Source organism: Calypte anna, chromosome Z (genome assembly GCF_003957555.1).
Source record: "Calypte anna isolate BGI_N300 chromosome Z, bCalAnn1_v1.p, whole genome shotgun sequence".
Classification (NCBI taxonomy): Eukaryota; Metazoa; Chordata; class Aves; order Apodiformes; family Trochilidae; genus Calypte; species Calypte anna.
This window is the reverse complement of record NC_044274.1, coordinates 551,568-564,161: the sequence shown is the minus strand read 5'-3', so window position 1 is coordinate 564,161 and position 12,594 is coordinate 551,568. Positions and strand designations below refer to the sequence as shown.

The window sequence follows — 12,594 nt, the reverse complement described above, 5'->3', positions numbered from 1 at the left end:
AAGAACAGAGAAAAAGAGAGCAGAAATCCTCATAAGGGGAAAAGATTTCTTTGTTAGCAGTTGATTTTGGGGTGTTTGCACTAAACAATTCCCAAAAATATAATTTATTAATTTAGGACCTTGCATACAGCTGGAGTTATGGTGCTGAAAATGAAGCTTCAGGTGTTGGTTTGCATGTCTGGCAGCCACAGGGGGGGAAAAAAAAAATATTCCTTTTAAATTCAGCTGCTGGCAAGATGAGAGCAGTGCAGGGCTTTGTGCTGCTGAAATTGTGCCACAGATCTGAAGAGCTCAGAGCTGGAGGACGGAGTTGCAGTAATTAGCAGAGGAGCAAAGCCCTGGTGGGAGCTGGGTGGGTGGGTGGGTGGTTACACCAGTGGGGGGGTAAGGTGGGGATGGCAGGAAGGTTGTGATCTGCTCAGAGAGGAGAGGGAGGCATTTTAACTGCAACAGTGGGACACAAAACCATTTGGTGGGTAGTTTGGGGTTTTTTTGTTTCCTCCCAGCACGTTTTGGTTTTTGCTTTCAGGAGAGGTGGTTGTACAGACTGACTGAGGGATTCCATCTCATGATTAATGGAAGGATGGATGTCAAGGATCACCTTTTTTAACAAATAATAAATCAACTGTTTTTTTCCTGTAAAATTTACAGTATCAGTATCAGTTATTTAGCAGGGTGTCAGTTATTAATACTACCAGTAAAATGCTGCCTCAGAGCCAAATTATCTGCATTTTGGTATTTGGCTTTGCCTCCTTGCTCTTGTACAGGTATCTGTTAGCCTGGGGATTCTTCCTAATGGCTTTTAAAGCTAGCTTATTAGGTATACATAAAATATCTCAAGTGTTCTACATTTAGTCTTGCTTTCAAGCAAATGCCTTACTTCAGGGTTTTTGGGTTTTGGTGTATTTTCAAAGTGTTACATCGGAATGAGAATTGCAACCCTTTTGGATTCCATCCTGAGCATTCCAAGTGCGTTGGGTTTTTTTACCTATTTTTTATCATCATTTAACCTAGAGCTGAGGTTCTCTTTTTTTTCTCCTTGCTGTTAAATTATTTATTAAATCTTTTCCAAGCAACCCCCAGCACCCGGCATCAGGCGGGAGGGGAGCTGGAGGACTCCGCTTGGTTCCCGGGGTGCTTCCCGGAGGTGTGGGGGGCTCGGGGCTGTGCTGTGTCCTTCCCTCTCATAGCAGTGGTATTGATTGGGCCTTCAGCTGTGTGTGGAGCTGAGAGAACCTGGGTCTGGGGGCTGATTATCTGCAGGGGGCTGAGGGAGCTGTATTGACCCACGGCCCCTCCCTGCCATCGCTGCCGCGGGGGGTTTCACGCCGTCTCCATGGCACTGGTAATAAACCACACCATCTCCCTCCTGCCCAGCTCTGGCAGCCTCCCAGTGACCACAGAGTGAGTGCTGCTCTTCTGGAGGGAGGTGGTCCTGTGGGGATGAGGTGTCAGAGCCAGGGGGGGGGGTTGTCTTGGTACCCCAGGGCTCACTGGGTTGGGCTCCGTTACTGCAAAGCACAGGGAAAGGTTGGGTGAGGCTCCAGCTGCTCATGAAATGGTTGAATAGTCAGAAGAATTTGAGTGGCTTTCAAGGAAAAAAAACCAAAATGAAACACCAAAAAATTCTGTTTGAAACACCTGGTGATGGTCTGCAGTCCTTACTACCTGTCCTGGTTTTGTGCTATGTCTGATGACCCATTTCTCAGTGAGATGCTGACAGGCATTGCCAGCACCCCCAGAACTTGCTGAAGCTCTGTGAGGGCTTTCCAGCTCTCTGATCAGAATTCTATGCAGTTTCTTCTGTCTGCTCAGCAGTCAACTTCCTCAGTTGTCTGAGGAAGCTGCTCATGGTGGTGGGGTTGGATTGGTTGGTTGTGGTTTGAGTTTTTTTTAAGCTAGTGAATATAACTTTGTGCCTCTGTGGGTTTTATCCAGTGCCCTCTCTGTTTCCATGCTCCACCTAGACCCTGCTCCTGCACAGAAAATCAGAGCTGTGCACACATCCTCCTGAAATTCCCATTTTGGGAACTTTTGACAAATCTCCTCAGATTTCTCTTTCTAGAGGAACTGATGGATAGCTGAAAGGGGAAATGGCTGACCCACCTCTCCCTTCTGCCCGTGGAGGTTGGATTCAGGTTGCAGATTACTCATGGGAGGTTCAGAAATGAAAACCCAGTACAAGATGTTTACAACCTTTTTCTGTGCCTTAGTTCCACTTGGAAAAGAAATTATCATAAGAAAAGGGATGAGTAAGAATAACTTTAGCAGAAAGGCTGCTCTGTGATTAGCCTAATGCATGGATGGTTTTATGCTTTTTTTTTCTCCTTTATCTGTGTGATCTCACTCTGCTTTTATTCGGGGGAACAGAAAGCTGCCTACCTTTAAACAGACAAATATTCCTGGCAATTTTTCCCTTGTCCCTGTTGCTTGGTGTGCCCAGGTTGTGCCTTCCCTAGCACAGCTTTGGGAGTGTACAAAGCCTTCCAGACAAAGGCTGGGGTCCCAGTGGGATGTTTGCTGGCAGGAAGGTGCCACCTCCCTCAGCCCCACCGTGCTGGGGGGATTGGAGCAGGAAAAGCTTGTTTTTTATTTTTTAGTGTATGCAGAGCTGCCTCTAACTGAGTCCCAGCCATCAGGTATTGCAAAGGTTAAGCTTTATCAGCTGCACAAAAAAAAAAAAAAAAAAGGTTGAGGTTTCATCAAAAACTTCCATCCTCACAACCTGTCGCCCACAATTTGATGATGATTATTGATTATTTCCCAGCCTTTCACTCACTCTGGCACTGCGGCCAGCCTTGATATACAGATAGGGCTGCAGTCCAGCTAAAATAAGACTCCATCTTGATAATGGACTGAGATGAGATACTGTTATTTGATAAAGATAATTGATGTTTCACAGTGAATTGGAAAGCAGTTGTGAGTGCAGCAGGTCTGTGGCTGCTCCATCTGCAAATGTGCCCTTTGTTTACAAAACAGAGCAGGAGCCCCCAGTGACCCTCCTGGCCACAGCTCCACTTGGCCACCAAAAGTAAAGCATTTCACCCCAAGAGCACGGCTGGGAGTCCTGCAGTCACCAGGAAGCTTCTGGAATGTGTCTGTAGCTTGGGGTGCTTCTGCTGAGACACCTGGGGGGCTGGTTGGGGTGCACTTGAGCAGTTCTGTCTGGTGAGGGGAAATCCTCACAGCCTTACAATTGACTCTCCTGGGGATTGTGATGGGCCAGGTGAAAGTCCTGAACAAGTGTGAGCAGGGGGAGATGCTGTGAGCACAGTGCTGGACATGCTGGCTGGGAGGGGTTCTGGAGATCCAAGCACAGACTGGTGTCACTGCAATGGGCTGGGGGGAGGGAAACCCAGGTTCCTTCTGTGCAGAACTGTGAAGGTTTGGGGAAGGCTCCATCCCATCCCGTAACACTTGGGTGGCTGCAGCTGTCATCTCATTTTTTCTGGATTAAGTTCAGTCGAGAAAAGGAGCTGCCTCATTTTCTGCTTGTCATTGGCCCGGGAAGGAAAAAGCAAATTGTAATGAGGGGCTCCCAGCAGGAGAAGCTCCTAACAAATGAGAGGCAGATAGTGAGTGACAGCGGCTGCCCCCGGCCAGGGCTGCCCCTCAGATCATGCACAGCACCTCTGAACCCTCAGCAATTGTAGGGACTGATGCAAAACACTCCCAGTGTAAGGTTAAAAACCAAGTTAGATGTTTTATTCCATTACAAAAAGGTAACATATGGGCTGTGGCTGGAGCCTGATGTTATTGAGAAGCTTGGAGGACAGGAAGAAAATGAATTTATAGATGCAAATATACTCTTTTTCTCTGTACAGTCCTGAAATTTTTGCTGCAATTGTTAATATTCCTGGAACTAACATGGAAATTAAATTACTAAAGATACTTGAAGTTAATAGTAGCTCAGATATTTCCACTAAACTGCTTGGAAAGTAGGGGTTTGGTTTTTAAAGTATCCATAAAATCCTCTGAAGGGGCATCTTGAGAGAATTTACTTTTGGTATGAAAAATGATATCATATTTTAGATATCTTTTCAGGTGAAGATGTTTAGTTTTGTACCAGTTTGTTTTAAAAACCAAACCAAACCCCAGAAGCTGGGGCTGGCTGACGCTCCTCTGTGTATGATCTGCAGGGTTTGGCACCCTGCCTTAGCATCAGAATCCAACTTCTGGTTTTCAGTTAACAAACAAACAAACAAAGCCCAAGCAAAACACACGCACATAAACTCCCCAAAGCCAGGTAACCAACCTCTTGTCAGTGTGCTGTGGGGTCAGTCAGTGAGTGGCACTGGGGGGTCAGGCTCTGCTCCCCGGGTCCCACTGGTGTCTCGGGGTGCCCGGTCAGTCAGAGCCACCCCTGGTTGTTAACATCTCTTCTAGCAGTGCAGTGGTTCTGTTTAGCTGGGGTGGGAACCAACACTGCTGATTTTCAGCTTAACATCTGGGCTGCTCACTGCCTGTCCTTGCCCTTTGCCTTTGGGCTGTGGTTCTGCACTGGGATGGAGCAGCCTCTGCCTGCTGGGGAGATCCATCCCCCCAGCTCAGCTGCTGGAATTGCCCGGGATGCCCTTGCCAGTGACTCCTTGCTGCTCTGTGAAGGAGTTCTTTGTTTTCAGAGGTCCATCACCCAGAGGTGACTGGTGTCTGAGCAGAAGCTGGAGCTGGTGTTACCCCGTGCCGGCAGCTGCTGCTTGGCTCTGGCACCTCTGCTGCTGTCCCTCTGCCAGGGATGGGCAGTGCTGCAGGGCACACATCAGGATCAGGGCTTTCTCAGGATGGGTTGGTTTTGTTTCCCTTTAGTTAGGGTACCCCTAGAGAGCAGAGCTGTAAATATCTCATCACAAAGGTGGTAAAATATTCGTGTGTCTCTATAGCAGCCTGCAGGTTATTTGATCAGTTTAAAGTATGCATTTCAGTATATTTATGAAAATAAGATTGCCACAGTGATACAGTGTTTGGGGTTTTTTATGTCACCTTTAACAGAGTGTCGCAGCTCAGTGCAGAGTTTACCAACTCTTGGGCTTAAAATGAGGTTGTCAAAGCTCCAGTATATATCATGTGTTCCATGAGGATGGTGGCAGGTGCAGAAGTCAAATAGTCTCCCAGGAGCATCCTCCCATTAAAAACCAATTGCTTGGGCAGAGGGGAGCTGCACACAGCTGCACTGTGTCCCAACACCCCTGCCCTCCAGCCTCCAGCCTGCTTCCAAGCTCAGAACCCTGTGGGTTTTTGCACAGTGTTGGGAAGTTGGGAAGATGCTGAGGGTGCCTGGGAAGTGATGGCAGGGGAGGTGCTGGGCACTTTCTCTCTGGGACACTGCTCTGGGACGCTGCCAGCACAGCCTGAACATTGGGGTGTGAGCAGAATGCTTTGGTTGAGCAGCCATAATCTGGTTTTGTTGTTTTTCCATTGGCCTGGGAAGCATGAAACGAGCAGGGCAGAGCACACGTTCAGATAGTGCACTGAAAAATAAATCTTGGCTTGGAAGGATTAGCATCAATTAGAGAAGCACTTCCTTTAAATAACAAAGCAGATTAATTCCCTGAAGGATTGTACTTATTGGAACACATTTTCAGTAGTAAAAAGAGCAACAAGTGTGCTAGTACTATTGATTTTCTACCTTTGTATTACCAAAACATATTTTATTGACAAGTATTACTTGCTTGTTAAGTGCTAAAGAGTTTGATGGGTCTGAACATGGGATCATTTAATTAATTGCCCTTTCAAACTTTCATCCTGAGCTGTGGTGATTACATTACAGAGAGAGGTTTGGGGTTCTGCTGGAGTTCACTCACCTTTCCCATGACAAAGAAATGCATTTACAATGGGCTCTCAATACCTAAGGCAGCTTTTAGGTGCAGTGTGTCACTCAGAGGATGTGCTCAGCTTCTCAGGGCCTCAGTGATGGGTCCAGGAGCATTAATTTTACTTTTGCAGCCTAATTGTATTCATCAAATATTACAATTCAAAGCTGCCACAGAGCCTCTCAATGCAAAAGGAGCTGCTTGTGTGTCTTGTCAAAGAAACACTTCCCAGTGCCAGCCCTGGTGCTGTAGATCCTTGGCCCATTGACATTAAACATTGTCAGGGATTGTCAGGAGCTCAGAGTCCCAGATTTGGGTCCATGACAGGATTTAATTGCACTTTTCTGGCTGAATGAAGGCTGGGCAGGAGGGGTGCCAGGGGCAGCTGTGCCTGCTGTGTTGGGTCAGTTCTGCTCCCTGGGTGGGGAGTGTAAGCATGGAAGAGCAATGTTTCTGGTCTCTGGTGGGCTGGAGAGGATTCTCTTGGTGACACAGTTGTGTGTTTACACAGAGGTGAGCTGTAAGTGATGATTTAATTTTGTGGTTTGGTGTTTCAGACTGAGCAGCATGCCTTACGTGCCACCTGGCAAGATTCTGCATTATTTTGAGTTGTCCAGAGGTGTCCAAGTGCCCTGAGGGAAAGGGGTGCTGTGTGCTGAGCACAGGTCCCTGTGTGTGTGTGTGACATGGCAGGGATGTGACATGGGGTGTGTGACAGCAGCACGTGCCACCCTCCAACCTCTGGCAGGGAGTTCCAGCCCAAAACCTCTGCTGGAATAACAGAAACTTCGGGGGAAATGAAGAGGCATTCCCACACTGTATTTACTTTGTGGTAATAACGCAAACATGGCAATGTTTTGGTACTAACCACAGCAATAACCTTCCTCTTGTCTCTCCCCAGACCATCCATGGCCACAAGGGCCCCATCACAGCTGTGGCGTTTGCCCCCGACGGTCGGTACCTCGCCACCTACTCCAACTCTGACAGCCACCTCTGCTTCTGGCAGGTAAGGCTGCTCACCTGGGGCTCCTCACCTCCTTCAGGGAGGGAGCAGTGACACCAGGGGTGTCCCGGGGCTGAGGGCAGAAGCTGGAAACCCAGCACAGAGTTTTGTGGCTTTTTGCTGCTCTTCCCACCCCTTCCTCTTCCAGCAGCAGCGTCACTGGACCACAGGGATTTCCCTGGCATTCTTTCTATAGAGCTGGCTTGCTTGCACCAAGCCCTGGGTGGCCTCACTCCTGGGCGATCAAAGAACATTCTCCATGTTCTGATGTCTGAGTGCCACACTGCTGTACCAGCTCCATGGCACACACCTCAGAAGTGCCCTGGACAAACCCAGAGCCAAGCAGGACACCTCGAGCTCTAATTCTGCAGCATCTCTCTGTGCCTGTCCCCTTCCCACCACTGGGGAGTTTTCTTCTCTAACTCCTGCAGCCCCATTGGTTTCAACAGGGTGAGCTTCAGGAATTGGTCTGCTTTTTATTTTTTGGAAGCCTGGTGAGAATTGGGGGGCCAAATGCTGTCTGCCAGCACCCCCTGTCCCTCTGCCCACGGGTGGCAGCTGGGGGCTCAGGAGCTGTCCTCTGCTTCCATGATCGTGCTGGAAGTGGGAAAGCTGAGACAGAAACAGGATAAAGAGGGTCTGGAACACCAGGAGAAACTGAGAGCCAGGCACCATTTTGTGGAGCAGCTGGAGGTTTATTCTCATAAACATGTGAGCAATCTTTTCTTTGTAACATCATGCTGGTAGGAATATTTTCTGCCTGAGCAGGCTTTTTTTTAATTTCTTGAATATCTTTAGACTTAAAAATGTGTAATTTGGAAGCAACTGCTCTGATCAAGCAATGTGTGGTCTCAGAATCCCTGAGCTTTGCAGCAGCCAGGCTCTAAAGAGGACTGGGGATGCCCATAAGCACCCCTGATGCTCCATGACACCCCTCCCCAGCTTGCTGTGTCACTCAGCACTTCTACAGGTGCCATAAAAATTACTCAATTATTATCTGTCCCTGTACCACGTGCTTTCTGAAACAGTAAATGAGAGCAGCTGGAATCCTCATCCATCAGTTATGCTTAGTCAATTGAAGTACCCAGGGAAAATCTGGAAAGCAATTGGGCCAGATCTGTTAGAACTGGAAGGGGAAAAGAAGTTCTAAATTGTGGTCTGCCAGGCTGCTCCAGGTGTATAAATGTTCCCAGCGAAGTGGCTTTTACATCAAGAGTTAAATATACCTACACGTTTAGTTTTAAAATGTGACCTCGTGCACTAGTGATTTTTCCCTTCTGTGTTCTGTTTGGCACTATTATTAATGCAGGAAAATCAGTAACATTAGTCATCTTAAAAGGGTTATTACTCAAGATGATTTAAATTGTGAAAATGTCAGTGGTGCTTGCATGCTCCCTGCTAGAGATGCCATGATTTACACTCTCTGACACCGCTCTGCTGCCGAGAAGAGCCAGGAAAAAGTAATGGCTCAGGCTCTGGACTGATCAGAATTCAGGACGTGGCATCAGCAATAACACCTTAAATGTCCCCAGGTTTGCCAAGGTTTCCCGGGGCACATCTGAGCTGGGAGGCAGCTGGCCAGGAGCTGGGGGACACCCTGGGGCTGGCAGGGGGAGAGGGGATGGAGAGCTCCCCAAAGGGGGGGTTTTGTGTCTCTGGCTCTGTTAGATCAGGGGATGTCGAAAGGAAAACCGTGGAGCTTGACAAGATGCATCAGCAATCATTGGTCTGCTTTCCAGAGCAGGGCTCAGCAGAGCTGTGCTGAGCAGCCACTGCAGCTCCCAGGCAAGCAGCAAAGCTCAGTCTCTCGTGGGTCCTTCCTCTTCCTAGAGAGTGGCAGCTGCTCCTTATTCAGCAGATCTTCATCTCCTGGGGGGTTGTGACTTTCATAGAATCACTGAATGGTTTGGGTTGGAAGGGGCCTTAAAGACCATGGAGTTCCAACCCCCAGTATTGTCACAGTATTCTCTCTTAAATATAATCTCATTAATATTTTGTGGGGCTTCTTCCTTCAGTTCTGGTGGTGTGTGCTGATGCTTTGCCTGCCTTCCTAAATCCCCCAGGCAGTGCAGGAAATCTGCCCTCCCAGCTCACCACCTCTTCCAGAGGGCATTACCACTGGAAGCAGTACCCCCCAGTACTGGCATTACCCCCCAGCACTACCTTAGTGCATGTATTATTTAGAGATATTTTCCCCCATTCAGACCACGTCCGGGTTAAACCTGGTTCGAGACAGCCCCGGTGCCGGGCTGCCTGCGAGAGTGTCCCGGGTGGGTGCTGGGGGCAGTGTGGTGACCCGTGGGTGTCCCCGCAGATGAACACCTCCCTGCTGGGGAGCATCGGCATGCTCAACTCCGCCCCGCAGCTCCGGTGTGTCAGAACCTACCAGGTACCGCCGGTCCAGCCCGCCTCGCCGGGCTCACACACCGCCCTGCGCCTGGCCCGCCTCATCTGGACCTCCAACCGGAACCTCATCCTCATGGCCCACGACGGCAAGGAGCACCGCTTCGTGGTTTAGGGTACAGCCCCGAGCTGCTCCCGGACCCTTCCCCGGACACGGGGCTGGCGCTGCCCTGCGGGAGGAAGGCGCGGGGACGGGATGCGGGGGGGAACTGGGAGCACTGGGAGCACTGGGATGGCGCTGAGCTCACGCAGCCCTCGTCGCACCCCTTGTTCCTTCGGAGGCTCTCGCGGTGTCCCGGTGTTTTCCCAAAACCTGGTGTTTACATGGACTTTCTCCTGGTGACCACTGAATGCCGGGGGGCAGCGGGCCCCGGGGCCAAGCACGGGGGGTCCTGGGCTCGCTGCCCCCAGGGGAGGGGATGGAGTCTCGGGATGTCCCAAGCCAGAGGGGAGGTTTCCTCCTGGTTTTCAAGAGCCTGGGAAGTGCTGCTGTTGCCCAGTCACTGTTTGCTTTAGTCTGGAAGAAAGAATAGTCCTCGTGTACATAAAGAAAAAAAAAATAATCCTCATTAAGATGGAATAGCAGACTTGATAAAAGGAGTATTTATATATAAAGTGGGTTTTTCTGCTATCATTGCAGGTATTTGTTGAAAAAAAAAAAAAAAAAAACAAAACCTAAACAAAAGACCAAAAGGTTGTTCTTCCTAAAGCTGCTCCCATTTGTGCCAGGCCATGCCCCCACGCCGTGCCAGCCTGTGCTCAGGTCACAGCCCAGGGATGGACACAGTGGCACAAGTGGCATCAGTGGGAGCGAATCTGGCTGGGAAAATGGTGCAGAGCGTGTAGGAGGTAAGCTGTTCAGAGGGGTGTGTTGGAACATTTTCTTCAGTAGGAATATTCCTATGTAACATTAGCTGTGACTGTGTTTCTCTCTTCTTACATATCTAATTTTGTGAAATATTTAATAGTGTGGAAGTATGCTGGTTTATGTTCACAGTAAAGAGAAAAAGAAATCTATAAAATATTATTTTATTTAAACATATTGATGTATATGTTTGTATAGCTTTTTCTTTGCCGGTTTTGCCTGAGAAGCTCACAGAACCAAGGTGGCTGTCTTTACATGATAAAGTAAAAATGGTACTTAGAGAATCCTCCCTTCCCCCAAAAGGAATAAATTAATTTAAAAAATGGCTTCTAAACATAAAAAGCATTGATTTATTTTATTTTTTTTAGGTGGTCTTTGTAGTGCACTGTACATGGAAAGTGAGATTTGCAGTCCAGAAGCTACATATCTGTTTGCTGTTTAAAAATAACCCTAGAACCCAATAAAAAGCAAGGAATTGAGACCATTAGGAATGTTGAGCACCAGCTGCCATGAAGTTTGGTCTTTTCTCTGGCGGGGATGTAGTGTGCATAGTAGAGAACTCTGTGGTAGGACCAGGGTCTCTTCTCAGTGAACTGCTGCATGTCCATCGTGTTTGTGTGGCTACGTCTGTAACCTTGGAGGGGCAAAAAGAGATAAAGAGGAGAGAGAGCTCACAGGGACTGTCCCTGAGCAGCTCAGGGCCTGTGGTTTGTGCTGAGGGACCCTGGGAGCCTCCTCCTCTTCCTCCTCCTCCTCCTCCTCCTCCTCTCACCAGCCCCCGGCCGCCCGCGGTGTGTACGAAGCTTCCCGGTGTAAATATGCTTGTGAAATAAACCCCACCTGGACTGGTGGAGAGGCTCAGCTGGTGTCGTGGTGTCAGCCTGGGGGTGTGTAAATGGTTTCCTGTTCACAGATCGAGGGGCCCTGTCAGCTGAGGCTCCTTCACCACCTGAGGAATTTCTTCTTCTCCATTTCTCCGGGCGTGAGTGAGCGGCCATCCGGGGGCATGGGCAAGGGGCTGCAGCTTCAGGTGGCAGGGGGCTGAGGATAAAGGTCTCTTTGCTCCCCAGACCACCTACCCAGGGAATATTCACCTTCCAGAATACCTGTGCCCGGGGGATGCTCTTTCTTTGCCCCCTGCTTCACAGTGTCCTGAAGTAATTGGAGTAAAAGAAACACTGAGATGGTTCTGTGGTGGCGTGGAGGATGGCCACGTGTGGGTGATGTGGTTTTGGGGTGGAATCTGCCACATGCCCCATGTCCTGTGCTGTGGGTGGGTCAGACAGGACTGTCCCAGCCTTCAGAACTGCAAAGCCAGTGTGAGGCTGTGGTCTGGGGTGCAGGGATGTGCTGGAGGGATGGGTGGGCTGTGGGGCAGCAGGCAGCACCCGGCCAACCCTCACCTCTCCCCTCCTCGGCTGACAGGCAGAGCTGAGCCTTGAAAAATCAATACTTGGGAGCCAGGAGGGAAATATTTCCAACCTCTAACTAGAGAATGTATTTTGACAAGGCCAAGATAATCCAGGCTGCACAGGAGAAAGAGAAAAGAAGACTCATTTTTAAAGCTTGACACTTCAAGGTGTTTTTGTGCAATGGTTTAGAGAGAGCATCAATACCTCCAAATACCAAAGGTCAAAAAGAAAAGCCAGAAGAATTTCAGAAATTAGATGGTTTTGCTGTTTACTTTGCAAAATATACACTGTTTGATTTGTGTAGAGATGGTCAAGTGCAAGTGAGCTCAGTGCTCACCGCTGTCTCCTCATTTCATAGAAATGAAAATATACTAAAGCCTGGATTATACCTTAAGCAATTTACCTATAAAAATATGTGCCCATTTCCTGCTATAAATCTGCATTCCAGGACATTAATTGTTTTTGATTTGGCGTGATTGTGTTTTGATGCAAAAAGATCAATATTTTCTTCATTTATGCAGCATCATTTTTGGTAATTGAATGTCTGGCTGTGGCCCCAGGTACCACGCGCTGTGGTCGGAAGCATCTCTGCCCCTTCTCCCCCTCCCCAGCCCGAGGTTTCTCTGTCCCCAGGTTCCTGGGGGTGAGGTGGGTCTGGGGGAGCTGGGGCATGGAGGGGGCTGCTCATGGGGTGCCAAGGGCAAGGAGGGGCTGGGGAAGGAGGAGGAGATGGATGGAGGGAGGAGGAGGTGGAGGAAGGGGCGGGTGCGATCCATGGGGAACTGTTCCCTGCCCCAGGTGATGGAGCCACCCTGGAGAAGGGGACTGAGAGATGGAGCCTTGGACCTCCTTCACTGTGTGTGTGTGATCATCTGGGAGCTGTCACCCGAGGCTCTGCCTGAACTGGTGCTGTGGAGATTGTCTGCTTGTTAATTACCCTTCTTTGGAGCAAGGTAAGGGAAAGGAGAGCCCACTGCAGGTATGTACAGAAACAGCTCTAAAAAACTGTACCAGGCACCTCCAATTTGCTGCTTTCAGGGACAGAGCACACAAAGGGACATCTCCCTTGCTGTCCCACCCCACGTCTCCTCACATGGGGTG

At 49.2% G+C, this 12,594-nt stretch overlaps 1 protein-coding gene across 2 annotated transcripts in view; it reads left to right on the top strand.

Moving 5' to 3' along the window:
* WDR7 (WD repeat domain 7) overlaps positions 1 to 10,885 on the top strand; it is an 82,996-nt gene extending 72,111 nt beyond the window's left edge. For both annotated transcript variants that reach the window (XM_030466683.1, XM_030466684.1), the window contains 2 exons: positions 6,712 to 6,816; positions 9,128 to 10,885. In XM_030466683.1, coding sequence (XP_030322543.1) covers positions 6,712 to 6,816; positions 9,128 to 9,331 — 309 coding nt within the window. In that variant the 3' untranslated portion in view covers positions 9,332 to 10,885. The remainder of the gene's footprint in view (positions 1 to 6,711; positions 6,817 to 9,127) is intronic.
* The last annotated feature ends 1,709 nt before the right edge of the window (positions 10,886 to 12,594 follow it).